Below are 26,585 nucleotides of genomic sequence, written 5' to 3'. Positions count from 1 at the left end.
CTGTCCTGTGTCCTTGTTCTCACCAAGGGGATTGTCACTAGTGCCTGGCAGGCTGCCTGCCTGTACTTAGTTCTGTTTTCCAACTCCCTTGGTACTTTCAGCTCTAGAGTGTCCCTGAAGAGGAATGTTGCATTTGGATGCGCTGCTCTTTGTGGAGTGCGTTTGGGCTGAGCGCTGTTGCTGCAAGTTGGAAGGCAGAGACTGCTACTAACTCTGCTGGTTCCTGTTGCAGGTGGCCAGTAATAAAGATCCTAGGGGCCAGGAGCTGCCTCGCACGACCTGGCAGGCTCCCAGGAGGAGAGGGAACAAGAGCGTAAGAAGAAGCCAAATGCAGAAGCCTGTGCTCTCCAGTGCGGGTGAGTGGGCAAGGAAAGAGAGTTGGGCAGCAGGAGAGAGGGAGGTGGTTGGAAATACAGGGGAGAGGTAGGATTTGAGCTGTGCAGGGCTATGGCAGGGGAATGGTACTGATGTTCTCTCTGTGTGTTTCCTGTCTGTGGACAGGTCCTCCAAGGAGCATTGCTTCAGAAACCTCTCTTAAAGATGATGGCATTAGAATATTTGTGGCTCTCTTTGACTACGATCCTGTTTCTATGTCTCCTAACCCTGATGCAGCAGAAGAGGAGCTCCCATTTAAGGAGGGACAGATTCTGAAAGTAAGAGCACACCATAGTGAGCACCTTCTACTTTGTATGGTTCCATCTGATGTTCCAGGGACAGCATAAACCATCAAGGCAGAGACTCCTTCATCTTGGGAATTTCCTTAGCTTCCCTTTCTCCTCTGTGTCTCTCAGTCCCTGTGGTTTCAACAGTCTCTGGCCTGTCTTTTCCCTTGCAGGTATGTGGAGACAAGGATGCTGATGGCTTTTACAGGGGTGAATGTGCAGGAAGGGAGGGCTACATTCCGTGTAACATGGTATCAGAAGTCCAGGTGGAGAATAATGAGATCAAGAAGCAACTCCTAAAGCAAGGGTTCCTGCCTGCTAACACGCCGATGGAGAGCATAGGTACTGTGTCTCCTTTATGTGTGCACTGTCAGCGTGTCCCTTTGCTGAAGCGTGGAAAGCTCAGTCGTGCTGTCAGGCTGCGTGGCCAGTGCACCAAAACCATCGCTAGGGCTGGTCCCCAGGCTTGTTTAGTGGCTGCTGAAGTAGCAAGCCGGGAAGTCGGGATGGTGAGGGAGGCAGATGTTCTGAGGTCTCAATTCATGCTTGAGCCGGAGGCTGCATCTGCAGCTGCAGGAGCTCCTCCTGTGCTTGAGGTGTCATGTCTGTGAACTCAGCACAGAGTGTGAATGAGGCTGCTTGTTTCTGTTTCCCTGTAGTGAGACCCAGTATCCAGCCCGAGAGGCTATGGGGCTGACAGTGCCCAGCTCCTAAATGTGGGTCTCTGGCAGGTTGATGCTGAGGAGCACAAGGGTCAAAGGTGTCTTTTGCTTTCACTTTGTGGCTATGTGATTTTTTGGTAGGTTTGTGTCCTTTGGCCTCTTTCATGTCTAGGGAGAGAAGAGATTTGAGTAAGGCACTTTTTCACACTAGGGCGCTCATACTGTTTCTCCTGTGTGGATACACAAGACTCTCTGTCCCCTGCCCTCAGAAGAATAAAGGAACTTAATAGCCCTGAGACGCCAGGAAACATGGTTGATTTGAAGGTTTTCAGGAGGGTGGTGGTAGTGAAGAAGACATACCTTATGTGTATGTGCAGAGAGGAAACCTGGTTTCCTTTGGCAGCCAGGCTTTTGTGCCTCTGTTGTTTTCCTGCCGTCACGAACCCATATTCCTGCTTGTAACTAAGAAGATGCCTTGGAGGGGTTGGTGTGGGAGCTCTTTCTGTGGGCTCATCCTATATTGACCCTGCTCAGTGCAGAAACTGTAGCTAGAAACTTCCCCAGGTTCCTTCCCCCTGAGGCAGTTGATGGGGTGCACCTCACCTGGTGATTTTCAAGTGTTAATGGAACAAGGCTTTATTTTATCCTTGTGATGCTGCTTCTGAAAGATAAAGTGTAGCAAAGTTTGTCTGATGTGCACTGTGGTACAGCTGAGGGGCATGAATACAGTGTGGATTTCTGTGTGTATCTGGGCTGTGGATCATGCCTCATCTGAGTCCACACATGAGAAATGGAGATTTGGGCTGTGCCCATAGAAATCATGGTGTCTGCTTCCCAGGGGAGGCATGTCATGCTGCTCTGTTGCCTGTTCACTCTTCAATATGCTTTTCACTTTCCCTTCACTGTTTATCTTGTCTATTTATTTGCTTTTTTGGATTTTTATGAAGGAAATGGCACATTTTCTCCACCTCCACGCCGCCAAAGCATCCCTCCTCCAAAACCCAGACGCTCCAAGAAAGGTCTGTGTCACCCACTGCTTCCTCTTTGCTTTTCGCAATAGGGTTACAGACTGCATTGAATTTTTGCTACTTGCTTACAGGACCCTCAGATGTTTGTCTCTGTACAACTGCTAGGAAGTGGAAAGAGAGCCCAACACTATGCTGCTGTTAAGTTTTTAACAACAGTGATGTCTCTTATAGTTTTGGAGCTTGACCTCTGCTTCTTGTTACGTCCCTGAGTCATGGTTACCGGTGTAGGCTTTGAGTTGCATGAATGGTTTGCTTCTGTTGTTTGCTGCTTTGGTCTTTGTTCTTTCTACGGTTGTCAGTTCTGTCATGTGGTCACTGCTGAAAGATAAACTCTCACTGATGAGACCTTTTCTTCCCCCAGAAGGGCTGGATAAACAGGAGAAGTACAAGTCTCATGCAGGTGAGAATTGCTCTTTCATACTATGAGTAGATAGTACATGATCAGAATACAGACACATTTTGCAGTCGAGACCCAATGCAAGACTCTGTAGTGGTGCTTCAGAGCACTGTAAGAAAATGGTGGTTCTCACAAATGATGGGGTTCTTTTAATACAGCAGTGGGTGCAGTGGCCTTTGACTAAACAGGGAGTGTTTGAGGTGAAGGGCGCTTATTGTTGTGCTTTGGAGAAGCAGAGAAATCCCTTATACATCCAGTGCTGTGGTCCTTAAAACCTAAGGTCCCTCAAGAGGGTGCTCATTCTGCTTAGGTGCACAGTCATCCCTTGATGCCCAAGAGGCCAAGCCTGCAAACCCCTTGGTAGCCCATCCAGTGTTGCCCTGAAGCAGGGACATAAGGAATGGACAGTGTGTGTTTCCTGTAACACCAGGCTTTGCTTTTGTAGACCCAGAGGAGGTCTCTTAAGTCCTGGCTGAGCAATTGGGTGGCTTTGAAAGTGCAGCATGTTCCCTGGATGGTGAGGCCTCTGCTTCCCTTCATGCTGGGCTCTGCTGCTGTGGCTGATGCTCTCCAGGGCTCTTGCTGTTCCCCTGGCACTTGGAGGATGAATTTTGTAGCTCAGTAGCAGGTCATTGTGTGCAGGGAGGAGAAATGTCCATTCAAGACCCTATAAGGAGACTGCTGTCCTGTGTGTGTATATATATACACATATTTGTGTGTAAATATCAGAAAATATAGAATACATGCCTGTATATATAGCAGAACACCTAAAGGATGCTTTAATGTGGAGATGTTCCCACTTTTGTGCTTATACAGGAGATCAGAAGACTATTGTACTTAAATGTCTCTATGGCCTCTAAGATCTCTCACCCATTCAGTTGCCCCCTGGTATTATTTTTACTCAGTCCACTCCAGAAATGTTGAAGGAGTTGCTGTGATTTGGGATTTTGTCCTAGAACTTCCAGCTAAGGATATTGCATTTTATTTTTGTCCTGCAGGGCAGAAGCATAAAGACTGTGAGGCTGAACTGCTTACTTCTCGTCGTATGGTGGCTGTCTTTGACTATAACCCTAAGGAGAGCTCTCCAAATGCAGATGTAGAGGTAAGCACCAGCTGCTCACTCCTTTCATAGGTTTCTTTTTCCTCTTTCTTTTTTCCTTCTGTCCCAAGTCATTTGTCTCTGTTTTGAACAAAGTGCTCATTGTAGCTTGGCAGTGTTACTGCTAAAAAGGGGTTGGCTAAAGTCATAAAATGTAGTTTGCTGATATGTTCTCATGCATTTTCTGATACCCATGTTCAGTTTTCTGTGAAGAACATGATGCAATATACCCATAGTGATTTTTTAGGATATGTCTCAGTGAAACTCTGTGAGTGTCTCATGGCCTTGTAGCATCCCCTAATGATTAGATGGGACTAAGCAGACCTGTGGCAGGAGGAAGCAGCCCCTGCTGTTAGCAGCTGATTGAGAGCACACTCTGGCAAAAGGGAAAACCTGCTTAAGAGTTTGAATGGACTTCTGATACTTCAGCTGAGCGTGTCTTGGAGCATGTCTTTTGTGTTGAATAACTGTGTAGGTCTTTATTCAAGCAAGAAGACTTAGCTCCCATTTAATGGACCAATATTCTAAGTTTTTGCTTTTCAAGCAGTCCCTACACAGAATCCAGACTGTTTTTGTGGATAAGTCTGAGGTAGAAAGCAGTGCTGAATCCTTGCTGCAAAATAACCTTTCTAAGTTAGAACATGCTCTGTTCTCTTTTCTCCATAGCAGTGTTAGTCTACTCTGAGCAAACATAAACATGGGGTTTGGATTCAGATTGTTTCTATGCATCAGAGAGGAGTGTATGGCCAAGAGGTGACTCATGAGCATCTCATGAGCAAGACAGGCTGCTGCTGAGGACAGAGTGTTTTAAGGATGGAGGATTATCTTAGAATAATGCAGTGAGAGCATGCATTAGCCAGAGAATGCTTTTGAGCTCATGTCAACAAGAAGATGGCTGTATGGCTGTATTTTTTGCAGTAATTTAGTCTTCCTAGAACCTGCCATATGGGCAGAGCTCATTATTGAAACAAGCTGGTCCAGTTCTGTTGCACTGTTGGAGGTGCTCCCTGTGCACACTCCAGGAAATCTGGTCACCTATTCTGCTAGAAACCTGCAGTTGCTGTTAACGAACTTGCACCAGGACAGAATAGGATCAGCTGTGCCCTTCTCTGTGTCTGTGAGTGAAATTCCCTCAAAGTGTCTTTCTGTTACAGCAAAGTAATTCACAGCCAGCAGGAGGAACCTGCAGCCTCCAGAGATAAACTGAGTACTAGGGTTACCATAAGGTAAATGTATTGGAGGTAGATCCCTTCCAGCTAACGCTTCTGTCAAGTGCATGTAAAGCCAGTGTGTCTTGAGTGGGACACAGCCTGTTTGAAGACTCCACCTTCTCTTAGAGCAGCTTTTTTTGCTGTAACTGGGCAGTTTCTTCTGTTGATAGAGACTGCTTCGACCTTTGTCTTTGGTCTTGTGCTCTAGGGAGCGCCTGCTGGGGTGGCTGACAGGAGGATGTGATGGAGGGTGACATGTGTTGTGTGGTAATGTTCTGTCTCTAGGTCAGATCTTCCCATTGGTATGCATTCCTGCTAGTGACTAATCTCTGAGCATTGCATACAGAACAGGCTCATGCAAAGGAGCAGGATTTAGTAGTTACCTTTAAAGAAATGCAAGGTGTTTCTGGTGCTTGTTCAGCTTGTCTCAACATACGTTTCCAGAACAGGTTGTAGGCACTATTTTGAAGCCTTATTAAAACTGGTTTAAGAAACAGGCTTTGCTCTTGTCTGAATTTATGAAATGCTTCCTTAGCACTGAGGTCCACAGTTACCCACCTCAGTTGCCCTTCATCATCCTGGTACTGCAAGTCTTAATACAGCGGCCTCCCTCCCGCAGGGTAAGCTTGTGCAAGAAGCCCAGGGTGACCTGGTGTTTCAGGCCAGACATTCCAGGTAGTGTTTCTCCTGTGACCATTTTTCTCTTGCTCTTTGCAGGCTGAACTGACTTTCAGTGCTGGGGACATTATCACTGTGTTTGGGTCCATGGATGATGATGGATTCTATTATGTGAGTACAGGGGTTGGGAAGGGCCAGTGGCTGCATTTGAAGTCGTTGGAGTCCATCTAGTGGCAGGAGAGACGAAATCAGGGAGCAAAATACTCTGCAAAAAAACCCAAGCCCGTATCTGCTTACTGCAGGGCAGGGTGTTTCTGGTAGTCCATGTTCCTGTAACCACAATATCCAGATGGATTTGAGTTTATTTCTTGGCATAACTTGAGTGCATATTTCCCAAAGCCTAGGATGCATTGTTCTGTACCTGTATCAGCTGCATCAGCATCTGCTGTAAGCTGATTTGTCACGAAGCACTGAGACACATGCTCTCATCCAGGGCAGGAGGCTACAGTGGTAACATGAAAATACAGTTGTACAGTCACCCCCATCTGAGCATATCTCCACAAGCACTGGTGCCTCTTTCATGTACTGTGCATGCATACATTGTCTGTGCCTGCCAATGAGCTGTGTGCTGGACATGATCCTTGGCCCTTGGATCCCTGCGTAGGAAGCAATGTGTCTTCACACATCAAAGTTGAGGTTCAGCTCCAGGGAGAGTCTGGAGGGGATCACTGTGAATGCTTTGTTTGCCTTCTTTCATAGTGTTGGCCAAACACCATTGCTGGGGTTGGTTTTGTCTCACTCAAGCACCTGCTGAACTGGAGACAATTCTCTAGGCATAAAGCCAAGTTTGGTTTGCAGCTCTGCACCTCAGTGAGCATTGAGGCCATGTCTGCAGGACATTGTACCAGTAGAACCTCATTCTTTACAAAATAAATAAATACCAGACTAAATCAAAGGCCTTTGGAAAGCCTGTGGCACTGTCATATTCCAGTTGCTTCCAGGATAGCAGTGGAAGTGATCTGAATTTGTAGAAGTGACCATGTTGCTGGAATACATTTGTCATGGCATCTGCCATCTTTTCTTCCTTCACTCCCTTCTGTGTTTCTGTGCTCTGAATTGTTTCACTGAGCAACTAAGCAAGAATGTGAGCCGTAGAATTTGCTGAGGATCCTTCCAGCATGAGTGTGTTCCCAGGCTTCTCTCACACAACAGCCTGGCCTTCCCTGCATGGACTTCTCAGTTTCTTATTTCCCCAACAGCCAGGGAAGCTGGTGTGAGAACTCAGTGTTGATCTTGCAGGGAGAGCTGAACCAACAGAGAGGACTTGTCCCATCTAACTTCTTGGAAGCTGAACCTTCGGCTGGAGGCATGGCTGAGGAGCTGCATTCAAAAGATAAAGAAGCTTTTCCACTGAGTGCTGAGAGCCAGGTAAGACTGTGTGACTCTGCATCATACAGACATCCAACTGTGATGTGGCTGGAGATGGGCATTGCACAGCATGCAGCTTCTGATGGAATCATTTAAACTAGTGCATGCAGCTTAGTTCATCCCATGGAAAGTGCTCAGAGGTTTAGGAGTGCTAGGAGCTCTTTCTGCAACAACATGGTGCCTCAGTCTCACTGTGGTCAGGCGAGCAAAGAGCATCCCAAAGCACACCAGCAAATACTTCACATCCACAGAAGGGTCAGTGGTGAAATCCTGCTGCAAGCAAAGCAGTTCAGGCAGCTTCCCAGACATGTGACATTTCTCAGATAGGCTCATACCCAAGCCAAGGAGTTGTGGAGTTCCCAACACCCAAACACCAATGCTCTTCCACCCATTCTGAGTTAGATATGTCTTAATCCAGTCCAAGGTGCTTCCAGTTGAATTCAAAACACACTGGGGAGTTTCCCAAACAGATCTGTGAGATGGATCCTCAGGCTTTGAAAGCATCCCACAGATGCAGAGAATGCAATGGTTGAGCTAACCCCTTGAGTTATGCTGCTGATGCTCTTGAAACAAATGCTTAAGTGGGAGATTTGGGTCATCTGCTGGATTCAGACCTCACTTGGTGTAGCACCTCACCAGTTACTTCTGGACCTCATATTCTGTGTCTTTCTAGAGAGTGGAAGGCAGGGAGGGACTCAGATTGGTCCCAGCTCATATGTACTTCACCTTCAGTTCTTCTTAGAAGGTTTTTGGCACCATCAAGTAGTGCCACACCCACCAAAGTGTGTAAGAGCAGGTCCAGTTTGGCTTTGAACCAGTCCTTCAGTAAGCCTGTGGGCCTGTATCCTCCTTTGCTGAACTTTCCACTTGTGCCTCCCTAGCTTTCCTGCTTTCTGCAGCATTCCTTGTCCTATTTTTCATGCTCAGCAATTCCTTTTCTCTGTGCCCACCTCTCATTTCTATCTTCAAATGCTGCCTGATCTCCCTTAGCCTTCACCTGCAGCCCCATCTTTTGCTTCCAGGCATTTCAAGCTTTGTGAGTACAGGGTCTGCAATACAGCCTTGATGCCTTCTTGCAAAGAGCAGGCCTGACTCAGAAATAAGGTTTGTGGGTAGTTTGCTGGATCATCTTCCAAACTCAGAAGTTGTCTGGGTCCCTTGCGCTTACCTGTTTAGGATCATTCCCTTTCCTCCTAGCGCCTAAGTCCATGGTGGGGACTCAAAGGTTAACAAGCTGTTACTACCAGGGTTTAAGAGCCCCAAGGTTATGCAAGTCTCCCTTTCGCAGGGGGAAAGCAAGCATTCAGAGTGGGTTTCCTTCTCCAATTTCCCACTCAAAATTATTCGCTCTTCCCAAATTACTGATCTATTGGAATAGAGGGTGCCAAAGGATACCTAAATCAGTAAAATGAAAAAGGGTTTAATTCATATTGTAGCTTATTACAGATCTAACCCTTCTCTCTGGCATCAGCCAGCAGGGAGAAGGACCTGTTTCAGATGCCAGCCCCAGCCTTGGTCCTTCCAGAAACCATGGGGAAATTCAGGTAACCTTTGGGGCTCAAGATAGCTGATCTGCCACTTGCTTAGTTAGTGGCCTTTTATTAAGGACAAGTAAGAACCAGGAATTTGGCTGATAAACAGGATAACATATGCAACAAATCTGCCGTTATTTCTAGGATATTTATTTGCATCCCTCTCTTATCTCTTCTGTTTTACTGGGGAAGAAACTGCGACACCAGTTGACCTGCCATGTCCCAGGCTTTGTCACAGGCTTTCCAAGGTATCAAGGTCCTGTCTGTTCTGGTGCTGAGCTGGCAGCTCGAGCTGATCCTGCTCACTGCCCTCAGCTTGCTGCTGCTCCACTTTTCTCTCTGCTTTCCGCTGGTGCTAGGTTTAGCAGTGGGTGACTGTTCCTTTGGATACGGCACTTTGGCTCACATATCCCTGTGTGCTGTTCTCCTATTGTTCATGACACCTTTTTTTTTAACAGAAATGCCTTTCAAATGTGATAAACCCAACCAACATAAAATAGATGTCTTGGGCTTGCCTGCCTTTCAGATCTTTCCATTTGTCTTGGCTTCTCTCTGCCAGAGATCCAGCAGAGCTTCCCCTTGCACTGGCTCTTAACTCTGGGTCTGTAGAGCAGGAAGATGTTGCCTTAGGTCAGGTAATTTTGGTACATGGCTGAACCATGAGCTGCTATTCTTCAGAGTTTGAAGTGTGGGGACTTGGAAAATTCAATTGGTGGTGATTAAACCAATTTTACTTCAGTGGGAATCCACACTATCTAAGCATGACTTTCGGTTGGCTGCTTCTGTGTAGTGACAGACTGCCTCCTGTCCTGCTGCTTCCCTGCTTCACCAGGAGGCCTCTCCTAGGTGATTCTGGCTTAACCCTCTTTAACTATGTGCTGTCCTGCTTGTTCTGCGCAATCCAGATCCATCTGAACAGCTTCCAGATAGGAATACCTTGCTTGTCCCCTTTTAAAAACAGTACATTTACCCTGCTCATAACCAAACTTGTGTTACTTAACTACATTTATGAATCTGCTTAGTGATTACTGAGGAGAGACAGAACCTGACCTCACTGAGGATTTGACACTGGCCCAGCAATTGCAGCATTCCTGCCTCTGGGCAGAACACCTCCTGGCTAAGGCAGAAGGAAAACCTCCTCCTGCAAAGCACGCATATTCTGAGGGCCATCTCTGAGCTGTACCGAACTCTCTCACAGAGCCATACCTGGGGCTTTTCAAACCCTGGTGACATCCTCACTCCATAGAGTTAAGGAACTTGCTTGGGAAACTGTGTTGTTGGTGCATCCAATGCAAACGGAAGCACCTTTGCTGCTGTGGTTTGGGGTGGAGGGAGTGGGGGGTATTCAAAAGGGCAAAGGATGCATGGCAGCCTCTGGACAAGTCTTGTTTGAACCTTCTGAAAGACAGCATGGTGAAGCAGACTACATCAGTGTCCCAGGCCCAGCTTGAGACCCAGCATATCCAGCTTGAGACCCAGCATGTATATGCTCCATGGTATCGCGGCAGAGCTTTGGATATGTGTTAAAGCTAGTCCCACTCTTAACAGAAGCTTCTCCAGCATGATCAGGAGTGATTTTTCAATTGCTTGTAACTTCTTGGATTTGAGGTTTCAGCATGTCTGTTCTTCACACTTCCCTTCTTCCTGCTGCTCTGTTGAAGGCCTGAGAATAAGGGCAATTGACTTTCCAAATTGCACTGGGGAAGGTAGATAATTTTGGATTATTTCTGAGTAAATCTTGCTGGCAACTGAAAAAGTGAAGCAGTCTAACTTTCAAACTGACAACATTTGGGGATTAGATTCTTAAGCAATAAGAAAAATACAGCACAAAGAGGAGTATCCAAGAAGTTATGGTCACCAGCTAGGGCCCTAAAACACTCATGCTCACCAACTGAGAGCAGTTGCTTTAATGCTGCAGCTGTTGAAGGAGTATTTTTGCATCAGTAATACACAGTTGCTGTCAAGGACTGATTGTAAAGCACCTACAGAAAGTGTTTGATTCTAATTGATTTCATGTATTTATTTCTGCCTGTGTTACGCACCCGTGATGGTTCTTTTCTTCAGAGAATGAGGAAGAGAAGAGTCCAGTGATAGATATGAATGATACATAGACAGAGAGCAACCATGTAAGTGTATGTGAGAAGATCTCTTCAATCTCCCACCCAGCCTAGCATATTAAACTGTCATGCACCTGTAGTTTACTCCTTTTCTTGCTTGTAGTTTGACAGGCTAGACTGGGGCTCTGCTAGCAAGTCCACCTTCAAAACCTCTACTGGCAGACCTTTACCTGCCTGATTGGTCCTATAGTAAAGACAAATCATGATCTGTTCAGTACATGAAGTGCAGTTGTTTGGAACAATTATCTGGTGGTTTTGGGGACATGATGGGACTGTGCTGGGTATTCAGGTTTAGAAATGACATGCTTTATAATTCAGCCTGGGCCTTCTACCACTGTCCCAGCACATCAACAGCCAAAGCTTTGTTTAGCCTTTGCAAGATCCTGCTTAGGCTGAGCACACCCCATATTTTGCACGTGTAGGGTATTTTCTTCCTGATTGTATTCCTTCCTTAGTGTAGTCCTGAAAACCCCCTGCACACCATCAACTTAAGGAAGTAGTAACATTGAGTCCCTAAAACCTTATGTGGATGATTGTTCTGTCTGACAACACTTAAAGCAACAGTTTTGGGGCTGTGGGGTGAGACCCCTGGTTTTGGGGGGCAGTGGGAGCAGATCTGTGGTTTTCTTAGTGTCAAACACTGTTTTCCTGAAATTGTGCAATGGAGCAATACCTGGACAGCATGGAAAAGTGCCCCCTGAAAATGAACATGACTCCTCTGGTTATCCACACTAACAGCTTTTACTCTGTCTTGATTGAGCAGTTTTTCCTTCATGTTTCTCTTAAAGAAACCCAAATTTTAGTAACATTTGTCTCTTAATAGATGAATCTGTGAAATAGTGCTGTTGCTTTTCTGCCATATAGAGACCTCTGAGAAAATCTGCACATGCTTGCATGTGAGACCTCTGTGTGGAAATCTGCCTGGGCATCGTATGCCACAGCTGGGAATCAACAGCACTTCCAGCCACAAAGCCAGGAGACTGCCAGTTACTTCACTTTAGCTGTTTGATATTTGCTAGTGACATTGGTACTGCAGCATCCTTATTCCAGTGTTTAATGGTGACATTTGTGAGCTGGGCTGGGTACCAGCCTCTCATTTTGTGTGCAGTCTTTCATGTATCACTCTCTACTTTTGCACACATCTAACCCAGCTGGCTACCAAGTTAGCCCTCATCTGTCTTACTTTTTGCCTCCATAAGCCTTACATTACTGGCTGAAAATGGTTCCTCTAGATTAATCCAGATTTATTCATAGACTTCTCAAACCTGACTAACACCTGGGCAGTAAACAGAAAGCATTGCAGCTTGCCTGTGTGTGCAGACAGGAGCTACCAATGATCACAGCTGGTGCCTCAGCATTAGTTGGAGCAGTTGACCTGCAGAACACAGCTTGCCCAAGAGCGAGCGGTGCCATCGAGCTGTTGGCAACATGTCCTTGGCAGTGCTGCATATCTGGAGAGTCACAGAAGTGCCTTTGAAAGTGTGTGGAACAGGATTTCTAGATAACCTGTGAGTTCAGGAACAATCAGCCACTGTATTATTTCCTGTAGATAAGAGAGGGAGAGAGGAGTTCCATCTCTGTCCCTGTAGCCAGAGACACTGTGTCAGGTAAGAGTCTGATGGCACTGTTACTTGGGACAGTTTAAACTGATTGCTGCAAGACTGTAGTTGTCTCTCATCTTTCTGGAGCTCTCTAGAAGCCTTGTGCTCCTGGCTGCTCAGAACTGACTCCATAGGTGTTGCATGTACTGAGTCTGACTCCTGAGAAGAGGTTTCTGCTCATCTTGTATCAGAAGTGCTTTCTTCCTGGAGCAGAGTGAAGCATCTGGATTACAGCAGCATGATGCAGCCTGCAAGGGGAGGAGAGGTCACAGCCTCTTCTTGTGCTCTTTGTCACACAAGATGGAGCAGTGCTGCTTTTGCCCCAGGAAACTTTAAATAAACCAGCCCACAGCAGGCAACATATAATTGCGCTGTGGCTCTGGCAGTCACATTCTGTCTGTACATCACTCCAGTCAGTGCACTGCAAGCAGCTGCTGGGATTCTCCCTCACTGCCTGTGCAGCGATAATGTTTGTGCTCTCAGGAATGCTTCCACCCCAGGTAGAGCATCCTGCTGCACTGTCACTAACACCTTCCCTGTTGGTGCTCTCCCTGACTTGGGACGAACCAAGCAGATTAATGATGAGGGCAGGATGGTTTATGGGAAAGCTTTTCCTTGGAACAGCTCCAGCCACTTTCATGTTGTGTTGTGGATAGGATGTACAGCTGGGAGCTTGGAAGATTCTGTTTTGGAAGCTGTGTGGAAGAGAAGGCAGGGGCACAAATGGTCTCCAAGGCCTCAGAAACCCAGACCCTCTTCCCTGCTGAACTCTGCAGCTTCTTGGGAAAGTTTGTCCTGCCAGATCAGAAATGATCCCTGTCCAGACACCTAGGTGCTGGAACTGACCTGCCATTTGTATTTTGCAAAGAGGAAGCTGAGCCCAGGACCAGGGCACTTTCTGATTTTTAAAAGCCCTTTCCAAAAGGAGCAGCATACAGCTTGTCATTTGGGACTGCGGAGTCCACTTAACATTCCCAAATGCTTAGGTGACTTAGGAACATGTTATTTACTGCATGCCACTTGATCCAAGACTTCTCTATGTCTGGCTTCATCATGAGCAACTTCTCTGTTATTGATGCCACTGCAGAGCATCAGACTGCTTCTGCCTCTCCTGTGACTAGACCTGATGAATGCCCTGCAGGACGCTGAATTTTTCTTCATGGCCACTGCTGCAGAAGCCTCTCAGCTTAGCAAGTCTCCTTGAACTTCTGAAGGTTGTTTTTAAGCCCTTAATAGGTTGTTTTTAATGCCCTGACTTAAGCCCCAGAGTGTGCTGGGAGTCCACCAGGACCCCTGACCCAGGGAGCCATATATGGATGTATCAGGATCCATTAATCCATACTCCTGGGAGATGCTTCTTTCACAGCATCTTCAGCTGTGAAGCAGCATCTTTCACCATGTCCTCAGTGGGGCTTTTGTGCTGTCCTGTTCTTGGCCCAAAGTTAATGCATTTCAGAATGTCTGAGCTCAGGCAGTGTCTGGGTCGTGGGTACAAGAAAGTTCAAATCCATTGGAAACTTCATAACTGGATCTGCAGCTGCATAGAGGAGCTGAGCTGGGCAGGGTGAGGGGCAGCTGGTGGGGAGAAGGCAGGGTTCTCTGGCCGAGTTGTCTGTTGCTGTGATGTCCTTCATCAGATCTAATTTGTGCTTTTTTCTCTTGTTTTCTGTTTTTCCTCACTCAGTTAAATCCAGATGGGTCTCTTGAGCAGAGCGATTCCTCACCAACTCCTCCTACTCTACCACCCTCCTGCCTTGGCATAGGTGAGCAGTGTCCAGAGCAGGCATCGCTGGCCGTTCTCAAATACAGTGATGTAACTGGTCAGAGTAAAAAGAAGAGAGGCTTCTTCCTCAGAGGAAAAGAGCTCTTCAGAAAACTTGGGTCCAGTAAGAAAAATTAATAAGGGATTTGTTGTTCTGTAAAAATTGCCTGTGCAGTCCCCACAGAAACTGCCAATTCAGGAGAAGCCCTCTGCAATAAACTGACTAGAGTCATAGGGGAAAAGTGTATGTTGAAGAGAGAGAACTCTCCAGTGGGTTTGTGAGCTGTGGTCTCTGCTGAGAGTGCAGATATGGGTGCCCACCCAGTGTGGGCAATGGCTCTGATCATAGCATCATGGCACTGGGGTGTGTGAGGCCTGAGCTCTAGGACACAGCTACTTCCACAGCAGTGTGTCCTGCCCCTGACAGCCCTCAGTGCACCACTTCCCTGTAAATATTTTCATTTAAAACTTATATTCCGGCTGTGAGTTTGCTGAATGGCTTTTTCTAGCAAAGCCCCGGTCCCTGAGGAAGAGATCCCTTGTCCTCCACACCCTGGTATTTCTCTGGTCCAAAGGAGGTTGTGTTAACTCCTCCACTTCCTGCAAAGAAAATTTGCACTTCTCTGTTCCCTTGAATCCCCTTTGCTGTCTCTGGGCTGAGGAGTGAGTTCTTTGTTCTATCAACCTGTAAATATGCAGCTGTGCCTAGGAGCATCCCACACTGCCTCAATCCTGTTTGGCAACAGGATTCCCATGCAGGGAGGAGCGATACCCTGAAGGGGTCCATGCTTCTGCCTGTGGGGTGGGCTGCTGGAAGCTGCTCCTGTGGTTCACTTTGAGCACAGACACTGGCTGTGGACTCCGCCTTATTTAGTTCTTGATTATTTCTCTTATTTATTTATTTATTTATTTATTTATTTGGTTGGTGTCTGCCTCTTTCACAGTTTTCTTTGGCTGTTTGAATGGGCTGCTCCCAAGTTGGAGCATTTGGAAAGCAGAGCTGGGGATGGAGAGTTTGCAGCTATTTTCGTATGAGATGATGTGTTCCTTGAGTTCAGACACATCCCTTTTTAAGCCACGGAAAGTTTTGTACTACATGGTTTCTATCCTTTTCAGTGTTTCTTTCTTTGCATGTTTTGGTGGGGTACTTGTGTTAAAGACAGTTCCCTGAGGTACGTGAATGATGCCAGCACAGTGTCCAGAGTGTTGGTGATATGGTATGTTTTTATTTAATATCAAATTTTATGATAATAAAGTCTATTTTCACAAAAATACATTTTCTTTAAAAACCCAAAAGATTCCATTATGCTTATTTGGTGTTGAGGGTCATAGAGGGGAAAATCATACCGGTCACTTGCACCTTGACGCTCCACAGCACTTCACTTTCCTGTGTTTGTGGGGAGAGCTGCTTTCTCTGGGAAGGAAAGGTTTCTGCCCAGCCTGTATTTGTGCTGGGAGTTGCGGGAAGGTGGGAGCTGCGCAGGTATTTTGCTTCTCAGTGACACCAGTGCGGCGCAGCCTCCCCCAGTGTGACCTGGCTGAGGTTCTTCAAAGCCTGGGGGTGCTGAGTATGGACAGAGTGGCCCAGCACCCCCCACCCCTGCTGTCTGCTTGTCCCTGCTTTGCAAAGTTCTGCTGCCAGGACTGGGCAACATTTTTCTTTACCTTAAAAAATGCCATTTTGTTTCATATCCATTTTGACTGAATGTGCCAACTTGGTTTTGTGAACAGGCAACGATCGAGAAAACAATTGCACGCCAGGTGTATCACACACACAGGTTATTAAACAAGTACACTAAAGCTAGTCAGGTTTGTATATATCTATATATACTAAACAAGCACAATAAACTGGATCAGGTATATATATATATATCACAGAGGAAACTTAGCAATGTATCAAATCATTACTGCATAGAGAGAACAGAGAAATGCATCACCAATTACCACCTAATCTTCATCATCCAGGCCCACACTTCAGCTGGGAAGCCCCATTGCAGCTGGTTCTGGGAGCCTCACCTGCGGGTGGATGCACTGTAGGAATTTTCCCAGCTACCTGGGACTCCCTGTCTCCAGAGCAGAGCTGCTCCAGCCCTCACAACATCTCCCTGGACTCGCTCCAACAGCTCCATGTCCCTCTGGCGCTCTTGCCCCAGAGCTGGATCAGGACTGCAGGGGGGTGCTCCCCAGAGTGCAGCAGAGGGGCAGGATCCCGTCTCTGAGCTGCTGCTCACGCTCTGGGGGTGCAGCCCAGCACACACTGGCAGGTCATGGGGAGCTTCTCATCACCCGATATCCCAAGTCCTTCTCAGGGCTGCTCCATCCAGTCTCCACCAGCTTGTGTTTGTGCTTGGGATTGCCCCAGCCCAGATGCAGTACCTTGCATTTGGCCTTGTTGAACTCCACGGTCTCACCTTTCCAGCCTGTCCAGCTCCCTCCTGATCCCATCCCTTCACTACAGCGTGTCGACCACACTGCACAGCTTGGTGTCATTGGCAAACTTGCTGAGGGTGATGGATCTCACCGCCCGTGTCACCGACACAGTTGTTCAACACTGCTGGTCCCAACGCTGACTCCTGATGCACACCATTTGACACCAGTCTCCACTTGGATATTGAGTAGTTGATGCTCGCTCTGCACATGGAGGATGTGGGGCTTGGTCACCAGGGCTTTGTGGGTTTGGGAGTAGGGAATGAAACGGGATTATGATGGGCCATGACTCAAATGCCTCCCATGCCACTGCAATGAGGAAAAGCTGAGTTATTTTTCTGTGCTGTCTTTCCATCTTAAAAAAAATATTTGGACATTCATCAATTAATGAAAGTGCTTTGTGCAGTTCCCTGGTTGTTTCTGCACTATAGTGGTTAAGGTACCAATGGGTCAAAGCTTGTAAGGCTTTGCTAGGTAGTATTATTTTGCTTGAGTGGGGAATGAGCAAATGCAGAGGATGTAACTCACAACAGCTCAGCCCCAAGGTAAATAGTTTTTCTTCCAGATTTCAGCTAGTCAGAGTCACAGGCGGGTTGCTCTGAATCTTGCAGGGTGCCATGAGAAAGGCACAAATAGAGAATGAGAACAGAGCAATGTGAAGGGACGTTTCCGCATGTGTCTCGAAGGAGCAGTGTCCTCCATGAGGTGGCAGTCCCGGCCTCCCGGCAAGGCTGAGAGCAGTTCCGGGAGGTCTCCTGCCACACAGAGATGGACTCATGGGGATCCCCAGCATTACAGCAAAGCACTGCCAGGCCAAGACACACAACATGGGGTGCTCCAGCATCACTCCAGCACAAGGTGAGCAGGAAGAGGGTGGCCGTGCTTGCTCCAGCCTCTCCATCCAGGAGCAGCGGTGCTCCAGCATTGCTCCAGAGACCTGCTCAGACCATCTCATCCACCTGTCTGGGAGGCAGCAGCTGCTTCTGAAACCATGCTGAGACCCACGCTGCTGGTGGAAGCAGTGAGTAGGAAACTTTCAAGGGAATCGGGACATGGTGTGCTAGCAGCTGTAGCCATGAAGGCTTTGCTGATTGAACTTGGCCACTTATCCCCTGTGCGTGGGGAAATCATCAGGGTGGAAATGCAAAGCCAGCGTTCCCTTGTGCTGCCCATCCACCTGATGGGTTCTCCAGGCGGCTCTGAACAGTGGTGATAAACACTAGTGGCTGCTTCTCAGGGGAAAATATTGTAGCAAACCACTAGGACGACTGTAGCTGTGGGCAATTTATAGTGGAGATAAAAAGGGAGGGGAGAGGAAGGAAAAAGGATTGCTAATGCTAAAAAATAATTCCAGTTCTGCACAGGCCTAAATGTAATTATAAATAATATTTGATCACAATTTTATTGGGTTTAATGCTTTCCAAGCCAGAAAAACAATCTGCTGCTCCAGAGAGGGCTTCCTGACCCAAACCCATACTGGGGCAGGATCTGGCTCTCTCCCTGTCCTGCATTGTGTACAGGAAGAAAACTGGGCACACAGGCTGAGAGAGAGCACCTTCTGCATGTCCCATGGTTGGACAAATGGAGGGGCATGACTGTAATGAGACATGGGAAGCTGTGAGAGACAGAGTTTTATGAAAGTGCTGGTATAGGAGCATCCCTCATCCCTCCCCTGTTACAAAGACCCTGGCAGGCAGGGCATCTCCTGGGAGCACTGTAGGCAGAGGAAGGAGTTCAGACAACTCTGCCTGCCTAGGGGAGGCTTTAGTCTTCGGGTGTCTGTGTAAGAAGCAGGGAGAGAATTATCTGCTCCTTACATTTTCAATCACAGCATCTTCATTCAGGAGGGGGATCTGGGCTCTGGGATAAGGGCAGTTCCATCACACCTGAAGTAGACTTTTGAAGAAAATTATGACAGGATGGAGCACAGCTGAGTTATCTGCCTAACATGCAGATCCCTGCCAACATGCTGGGCTGCTTATGGCACCGCTGGTGAAAGCCTGAGGGCACAACAGATTTCTTCAGCTGTGGAGCTGATTTCTACTCCCTTATCACTCTACGTATCTGGGCCAAGCTCCTCTCGACAACACCCCCATGGTCTTTGGGGCTGGGACTGGTAGGAAGGCCCTCCTTGGTGTCATCCTCCAGTGCCCTCCTTATAAGCTCTTGGTGTTTTATGTTTCCTTCAGCTCCTCACACCTCTCTGTCTGTCCCATCCTTTGCTCCATGTCAGGTGGAACAAAGTTCTGTGCAGGTCACTCGGTGGTGAGGACCATGCAGGGGCTGTGGCCAAAGGCAGATGCCCAGTGAGGAGCAGAACAGGCAGCACATCAGATGCTTCCCAGAGAGGGGTCCCAGCTGCCAGGGTTCTGCAGCCAGGGGCTGCTGGAGCTGCTGCTGTTCCATAGCTAGGTGCACAGCCAGCAATAAATTTGTAGTGAACAGTTCATGCTGGCTCAGAAGCTCCTGTGAAAACTCAGTGTTATTTGTGGCTTTTCCGCTCCCTGAGAACTGGGGAAGTTTTACGTGTGCAGTCACCTAACAGGGCTCAGTGATTTCCAAATGGAGCTCTGTTGGAAGCCCTGGGTGGATGCATTCTGCTAGAGGAAACCTCACAGTGCTTCTTTTGTTTCTTCTTCCGCAGTCTCTTACAGACAGCCTTTGACAGTGAATGAAAAGGACTTTGTGCTGAATGCAAGAGCAAATACCTCTATTGAATAAAGGATTGGGGAGTAAATATGACATATTTACTTTTCCCTGAGTGCCTCTTTTATACTCTCGCCACCTGCTTGCTTGGGTTTCCTGCCCTAGATGTTTGAAAGATTTAATATTTCATTGTGATGCTGTTTGTAATTTATTCCTTCAAGTTGTGACTCATTTTGCTTTTACTTCTTCTCCCCAGAGCCCTTGATTGTTACTGTCATCTCGCGTTGCCCATTATTACTTATCTCCTGAGCTGTGAGACTCTTTCTGATATGAGAATCTGGTGAGCACCTGCCTGTATTTAGCTTCTGAAGTTAATGCTCCTAGCCCTTGTTTGAAATCTCTCTGTTGCCTCAGCAGAAATCTGGCTTTTCACTGGTGCTCTCCAACCCTCAGGGCCTAGACCCTGGTTTCCTTCTCCACCTCTGTGTTTCTTACCCATCTTCTTCACAATGCAGACACTGAAACATAAAATTTTCTCTGTGCTTCCCAGTATGATATTCACCTCCTTCCCATGGGAAGCAGCCAAGTCTGCTCAGATGGGTTACTGCTATGTCATTCTATGTGAGCACATGAGATGCTGGAGTTAGTGTGCATGCACACGCTTTTTGTGGGGAGCACAGCTGCCTGGCCAGAGGGCCGGGGAGACTAAATCCCCACTGGAATGGAGAGAAGCTCTACCAGGAGGCATGAGAGGTCCTTGGTGCCATGATTCAGGTACCAGCCACCACATCATGTGTCCCGGCTCTGCTGCCATGTCTTGCAGTCTCACAGGAATAACATGACGGGTTTTGTTAGTGTGGGGTGTCCAAATGGTACAGTATTTTAGGTTGCAAAGTCTTTCAATCAGCTTCTTTCATCCAAAGCAATGGAGATACCTGAAATAACAAGCATAGAGGGTTCCCCCTGAAACTTTGATGTCCCTCTACTGTTAAATCTCCAAATAGCTTGATGGGTTTAACTGCACAATTTTGCTTGAGAAACATGGAGACAGAAAAGTCAGAGGGAAAGTTTTTCTAACCGTTGTTTTGTACAGGATAAAAATGGTATTGGAGATTTGGATTAAAACTCCTCTGGGTTTTAAGAAGCCCCATGGGCTGGTGGGTGCAACCAGCCATGGATTCCTCTGGCCTTACTGCTTTGGGGCAAAGAGCCCCTCAGGACTCGGCTGCACCCTGAATGAGATCCTAAGGTGAGAGAAATATTTCTGTGCTTAAAGGGGACCTTTCGAGATCTCTTATCCAGCCTCCAGTTTGGAGCAGGACCAGCTTCAAAGCCAGGTAAGGTTTCACAGCCAACAGCAAAGGCCAGCTTCTATGAGAAAGGAAGACATGGGGTTTCCAAAGTGCTTCGTCATAACTAATTGGAACATGTCTTCTGAGTTGTTGGGAGATTTATTCCTCACAATCAGGGCTACAGTGGGTCTGTGGATCCTTAAATATCCAATATCTTCACCCTGACTTTTCATTTTGCTCTTGCTCCAACACCTGTGGCTGTTGACTGCTTAAATAAAGCTTACAAGCCCATGAGTCCCAAAATTCAACTCAGGAACTTCTTTGCTGTTTGGGGAATCATTAAAGAAGTTGAAGTCTTTTTTGCACCTCAGCAGTGTAAGTTTATTTCATTCAGTGCTTTCTACCCTCTCTGGATGAGCTCCTGCTTCAGCCAAGCTCAAAAGCAGTTTGCATTAAATACATTAAATGACCTTTACTGTCAGCCAGGTTTTTTAAGATCATACCTGCAGTCAAATGTGGCCTACCTTGTTATGAAGCATGCAGTCTGATTGCTTAATCACTGCAGACTCTAAGAACTAGAGTCTAAGGATATTGCTCAAAGTTGTGCAGGGAAATTGATTCTCTTGCAGTAGAAGCTTATAATGAAATACAAGCTGTGTTCAGCTCTCCTGAGCTTCTTGCACATGCTTGCCAAGTGGCACTGCTCACAAGTCCCTGTGTAACCATTGCAGAGAGTATTGACCCCTTTCTTTGGAGCTGCTGTGCTGATGACACAGCAGCAAAAGGTTGTGGATGAGCTCCAGGATTGGATGTTTGAGCAAGCTGAAGGGATTTGGTTTGATTTATCTGCACTTACCACGCAGCATGGCAGAGATCACAGCCTCCTTGGTAAGTTGGCTGTGGAAGCAGAGATTCCAAAGAAAAAACAGTGGAAATCAGGCATTCTTGTGACTGATGACCTTTGGGTCCCTTCTGATGATGATCTTTAAGGTTCCTTCCAACCCAAACTGTTCTATGAGTTTATGACTGAACATTGAGAAACATCTCTAGCCCATGCTTAGCTGAAATGATTCTCTCCCAAACCTGTTTGTGGTTTTTGTACAACCATAGATAAATGGGTAGGAAGTTGAGCAATGAACTCGAGCCTGGCTGGAGCTGGGGACAACATGTGGAGGCACATGGCCAGAAGAACATGGGGCATTGCACAGAGTTGAGTGTTGTCCTGGGTTCAGCTCTAACAGTTATTTTTCTCCTTCCTAGTAGCTGCTGCAGTGCTGTGTTTTTTACTTCAGCCTGAGAACAATGCTAACTAACACACTGATGGTTTTAGTTGTTGCTAACTAATGCTCACCTGCCCCAAACCAGCCAAAGGAGTATTCCATACAACAGCACGTTGTGCCCAGTATGTAAACTGGGGGCAGTCAGCCAGGAGGGCCAGATCGCTGCTCGGGTTGGGCTGGGTGGTGAGCGGTTGTATTCTCTTCCCTTGTTATTTCCTTATCATTATTATTCTTTCTGGTAGCAGCAGTGGTTTGTGTTATACCTTAGTTACCGGACTGCTCTTATCTCAACCCGTGGGAGTCACATTCTTTCCATTCTCTTCCACATCCCTCTGGGAGCAGAGGGGAGGGAAGAAGGGGGAGTGAGCGAGCGGCTGCATGGTCCTGAGTTACCGGCTGGGCTTAAACCGCGACAATTGTTCAGTAACTGACCCATTTGTACTGTTGCTCAAATGGCAAACTTGATAAAGGAGTTGAGCAACAAGTTTGCAGGAGTGGAATTAGGGCCAGAAGTCCTCTATGGCTTCTCTCCAAGGACCAAGAGCCTGTGGCTGCCCCATCCCTGGCAGTGTTCAAGGCCAGGTTGGACACAGGGGCTTGGAGCAAGCTGCTCTAGTGGAAGGTGTCCCTGCCTGTGGCAGGGGTTGGAACTGGATGAGCTTTAAGGTCCCTTCCAACCCAAACCATTCCATGTCTCTATGACCTGTAGTGGTCCAGCGCAGCCACAAGACTGGAAGACCAGATCATAATACGTGAGGAAAATCTTGTCATTTCTCTGTAAAGACTGTGTCCCAGAAAGAAAAACCATGCCAGAACCACTCTCAGAGCTCTGCAAGGTGCAAAAAAGGTGTAATGGCATTGCAAGATGAGAAATAGATTGTTGATAGGACTTTTCAACTGGCTTACGGGTTTGTTATTAGGCTGGTGTAAGTGCTTGGAGCTGCTGTGTCAGTGATGTCCTGGGAGATGCAATATGGCTTGCCTTGAAACTGTGATGAAAGGTGTGCCGGGTTCACAGGTTTTAAGTCCAGACAGGGTTTGCAATGCATCCAGGTGCATGATCAGGTCACAGGATTGCTCTGCTATTGCTGCAACAGAAGGCTGTGATTTTTCCATGCTTTATTTAGGAGCCATGTAGTGCAGAACCTGATCTGAACAACAAATCCTGAGTTTATAGCTTTGACTGCTGCTCAGGGGAACTGACATGTATTCCTAGTGTGAGTAGGTGTTTAGCTCCCAGGCTTTGGGTCTCAGCCCATCCCCAGGGCTACTGTACTCCTTGATGTTAGACAACCTATGAAGGTGATTACGGGAGAGGAAGATGAAAAAGTTTCCTAATTCTTTCTCTGATAAAGCAAGTTCTCATTCTCTCTCCTTGAGTTGTTTGGTAACGGTGTCATCCAGGCACCATGTGCTGGACCTTTTTCTCTGAATTCTGTCTAAAAAGACATTCTGCTCACAGCAAAGGTGTGTGCTGCAGTTTGGAGTAACTCCAAGGAAGGAGATTACACAACCTCCTTGAGCTTTTGAGGAAAGACTGTTTGCAGTTGGATATACATTTGTGTTTGTAATAACCTCACCCTGGGAGTTTGTGGTTAGCTGACCTCTAAGCCCTCTTCCAAATTGCTGTTAAACAGACAGGACCTTCACTGCGGAAGAAAGAACCACATTCAGCTTTTCCTGTACCTTCCCACTTTTCCCACCCATAAGTTTTGCCAGGGCTGTTTCTGAAGGTGTGCATACATGGCCAAGGCTTCTGCAGTCTGGTCCTCAGGTCAGGACAGCTCACCACGTCCACTGTGGCTCTGAGCGTGCTGGTGAGCTTTGGGAAAGCCCAACTATGTGGCCAGTGTGTGCACACTGTCATGGACAGAGCAAGCCTGGAGCTTCCTGGAAGTTTGCTGTGCTCCAACAGACCTGCATTTTCAGCGCTCAGCTTCTCCTGCAGGAGCAGCTGCTGAGCTACCAGCCCCAGCTTTGAATATAAGAGGTACCTGCAGGGAGCATGCGCTGCTCTTTTGTGAAGCTCTTCTCTGCACTTCTGTTTTGCCTCCCTTGCATGGTTCTGCTGGCAGCACTCCTGGATCCCATTTCCTAGCACACATGTAAAGGAATGCAACAAAGCTAGAAAATGCCTCAGACACTCCCCAGGTCCTCAGGTGGGTGCCAGTGCAGGCAGCATCTTGTCTCTGCTGGCGAGAACAAGGGTCACTGGGTGCAAGAGCAAAAGAGCACGATGACAGCTTCCTGGTATATTCTGTTTGCAGCTTCCCAAGAGGAGCATGACACACCTTGGCCAAACAGGGAGTCCCGGGCACAATTCCTCTCATCCCAAAGTGTGTTTCTGGAAGGAGGGACTCTGCTGAGTTTGGCACACATAGATCAGAGCATGGGCAGTTTGGATATGTTTTCTTGCAGACATTTCATTCACTTTGCTGTGATCTAGACAGAACTTGAGGTCTTCCCACTGTGAAAACTTATTACATACAAATCATTGCTTTGGATGTATACGGGGAGAGATTCACCTCTTTCTATATTTACGATTTTCACAGTCTCTGCAGATGGGAAAAGCCTGATTTGGGTTTTTGGTGTGTGCATGTGGGACATGACATTACCACGTTGCTACACCACTGCTGGTGTGCGAAACAGGGCTTTACCATTCATTTCTGTCTTGTTCCTTGTTTTGCACCAGTCCCTCTGCTATATATTCTCTTTTTCTTCTATATTACATATAGAAACTACTCATGTATTTTCTTCCTCCTCTCTGATCCTCCAAACTCGCTCTCCCAGGAAAAAGCATCATCCAGATCCTGCCAGCAGTGAAGACCCTCGGCCTGGGCCCCTCTGATGTTCCCAAGCTCAGCGAGCAGGTCTGTGACTCCACGATTTCAGGGGATATCAGGAATGACGAACAGGTCTTCCCATTAGCGATCCTATATTCCAGCTCCTGCTGTATGTGTAGTAGCTGTTGGGGGAAGGCATGGCAACCGCAAGAAGGTCTGGCAGCAGAGACAACCATGGATTGCAAGCCCAAGGTATCAGAGACAGGAAAAACGTCCCTAGGGGAAGGAAAGCTTTTAAATGGAGGTGGTGAAACCTTTACCATGTTCCTTCCAGAGAACTGTGCCACCTGCACGGGCAGACACATGGTGGTTAGCGGGACATTTCTTTGTAATTGTAACCCTGAGAACTTCTCTCCAGCTGGACCCAGGCAGAGCTGGACCCTTGTTATCATCACTGTGTGCTTATAATCAACATTTTGTATTCAAAACCAACAAGGTGGAGGCATTTATTCCACGTGTGTGACCATCCTGCCTGGGGAAATGGCTGTCTTGGTGTTGGAGGGCTGACACATTACCCAGGAAACACAGTCAGGACAAGGCACTGTCTCCTACCTCTTTCTGTGGTGAGGACTTGGGAGGTAGCTCTGTCACAAGAGGGGAAAACCAAGACAACTTTGGAATTAAAAATCTTACATGTGTCTGCAGGGCTCGCTGATTTCTTTGTTTTTCTTAGCCTTCCTTTTAAGCAAACCAAGATTTGTGTTCAGTGGTTGGGCAGATCTTGAAAGTGTGAGGGGAGCATAGCTGGAGACTCAGAAACCAGAGGCAAACAAACAGCAAAATCTGTTGTTTCACGTCCTTGCCATGCCTTGACAATCCCATGATAACAACCCCATGATAACAACCAATATATTTTTCAACTCAAATACTCTCTGAGAGCTGCAGCTCCTGGTTTCTGGATCCTGCCTGGTTTTGTCCTGTCTTCTATGTGTCAGAGGATAATGATGTCTGTCCTTTCTCTATGCAGGGTCACTGTAGCCTTCCCCCGTTCCCCACGTGCTAGGGGCCCATGGAGCAGCACAGTCCCAAGCCTCATTGCCCTGTCAGGGCCCTGGCAGCCCAGCGGGTGTCCTGTAGGATCCCAGGCCACGGGTGGGCAGCACGGGGCACTGGCTGAGATGGGCATGACTTGCCAGCATACCCCCATGGCAAAGCACTGATGCTGATCCTGTAGCCATGGGATTTTACCAAGCAACTGCTTCATGAGTCCTCACCAGAGAGGCTCCTACTCCACCCACAAGCTTTACTCATGACTCTACGTTAGGCTGCCACCTTCTGTCTCCCAGTCCCTTCCTTCCTTCCCAGTTGTGCCGAGGGGAGACAGAAACTTAATATGATTTTTACGTGCTTGGTATTTTTTGACTTAATGGGGTCTTGGGAGTGATAACCCTGCCAGATGATTAATTTTTAGCTAATGCTTGTGATTTCCATACCAGACAGCTTATGATTTGCTTTTTTGTGCTGATACGTTTAGCTGTGAATCATGTTTTGGACTCTCACTTGATGTACCAGAATTGATGTCAAATGTAGATGAGTGCATACGATGTATTTTATTGCTGCCCAACACACCCAAACACACCCATCTTCACTATAGGATTTAAATGAAAGATGTCCCTAGACTTCAAGATGCAGCTGCCATTCTCCAGTGTCTTCAAAGACTGACATTTCACTGCTAATTAGAAACAGCCTAGTTTATGCTCTTGTGCAAGTCTAGAAGGAGATAAAAAAAGTTTTGCTAAAGATTATGTGAACTTGCTAATTTCTGAGCAATTATAAAGGATAATGAATTTTAATTTGAAATGCAAGCACGATAACTTCCAGATTTAACACCCATTTGGGATGAAAAGTGAAAGATTTGTCTTGTCTGTGCCTTTAGAGAGTCATAAAGCATCCAGCACCCAACCAAGCCTTGCACACCTCTAAATCTTTTTTTAGTGCCACAGACAAAATGTCATCACCCTTCCATGTGAAGACTTACAT

At 47.1% G+C, this 26,585-nt stretch overlaps 2 protein-coding genes across 14 annotated transcripts in view; both read left to right on the top strand.

Annotated features, from left to right (window-relative positions):
* The window catches only part of TSPOAP1 (TSPO associated protein 1), a 66,098-nt gene extending 50,685 nt beyond the window's left edge, over positions 1 to 15,413 (top strand). For 6 of the 13 annotated variants that reach the window (XM_057409938.1, XM_057409945.1, XM_057409933.1 and 3 more), the window contains 9 exons: positions 233 to 356; positions 502 to 653; positions 836 to 1,004; positions 2,272 to 2,343; positions 2,714 to 2,752; positions 3,748 to 3,851; positions 5,777 to 5,848; positions 6,977 to 7,105; positions 14,040 to 15,413. In XM_057409938.1, coding sequence (XP_057265921.1) covers positions 233 to 356; positions 502 to 653; positions 836 to 1,004; positions 2,272 to 2,343; positions 2,714 to 2,752; positions 3,748 to 3,851; positions 5,777 to 5,848; positions 6,977 to 7,105; positions 14,040 to 14,255 — 1,077 coding nt within the window. In that variant the 3' untranslated portion in view covers positions 14,256 to 15,413. Of the gene's footprint in view, positions 1 to 232; positions 357 to 501; positions 654 to 835; positions 1,005 to 2,271; positions 2,344 to 2,423; positions 2,753 to 3,747; positions 3,852 to 5,776; positions 5,849 to 6,976; positions 7,106 to 10,701; positions 10,768 to 14,039 lie in introns of those variants that run through there. The other 7 variants (XM_057409934.1, XM_057409936.1, XR_008972237.1 and 4 more) reach the window with 5 other exon arrangements.
* LOC130599465 (C-C motif chemokine 4 homolog) overlaps positions 8,137 to 26,585 on the top strand; it is a 60,316-nt gene continuing 41,867 nt past the window's right edge. Inside the window, exon 1 of the mRNA XM_057409950.1 lies at positions 8,137 to 8,140. The gene's annotated coding sequence lies outside the window, so the exon portion shown is untranslated. The remainder of the gene's footprint in view (positions 8,141 to 26,585) is intronic.

This window comes from Pezoporus wallicus, unplaced genomic scaffold (genome assembly GCF_028554395.1).
Source record: "Pezoporus wallicus isolate ANWC-B61680 ecotype Strahan unplaced genomic scaffold, APGP_CSIRO_Pwel_v1 contig_10012, whole genome shotgun sequence".
In the NCBI taxonomy this organism is placed as follows: Eukaryota; Metazoa; Chordata; class Aves; order Psittaciformes; family Psittacidae; genus Pezoporus; species Pezoporus wallicus.
This window is presented reverse-complemented; position numbering and strand designations above follow the sequence as displayed.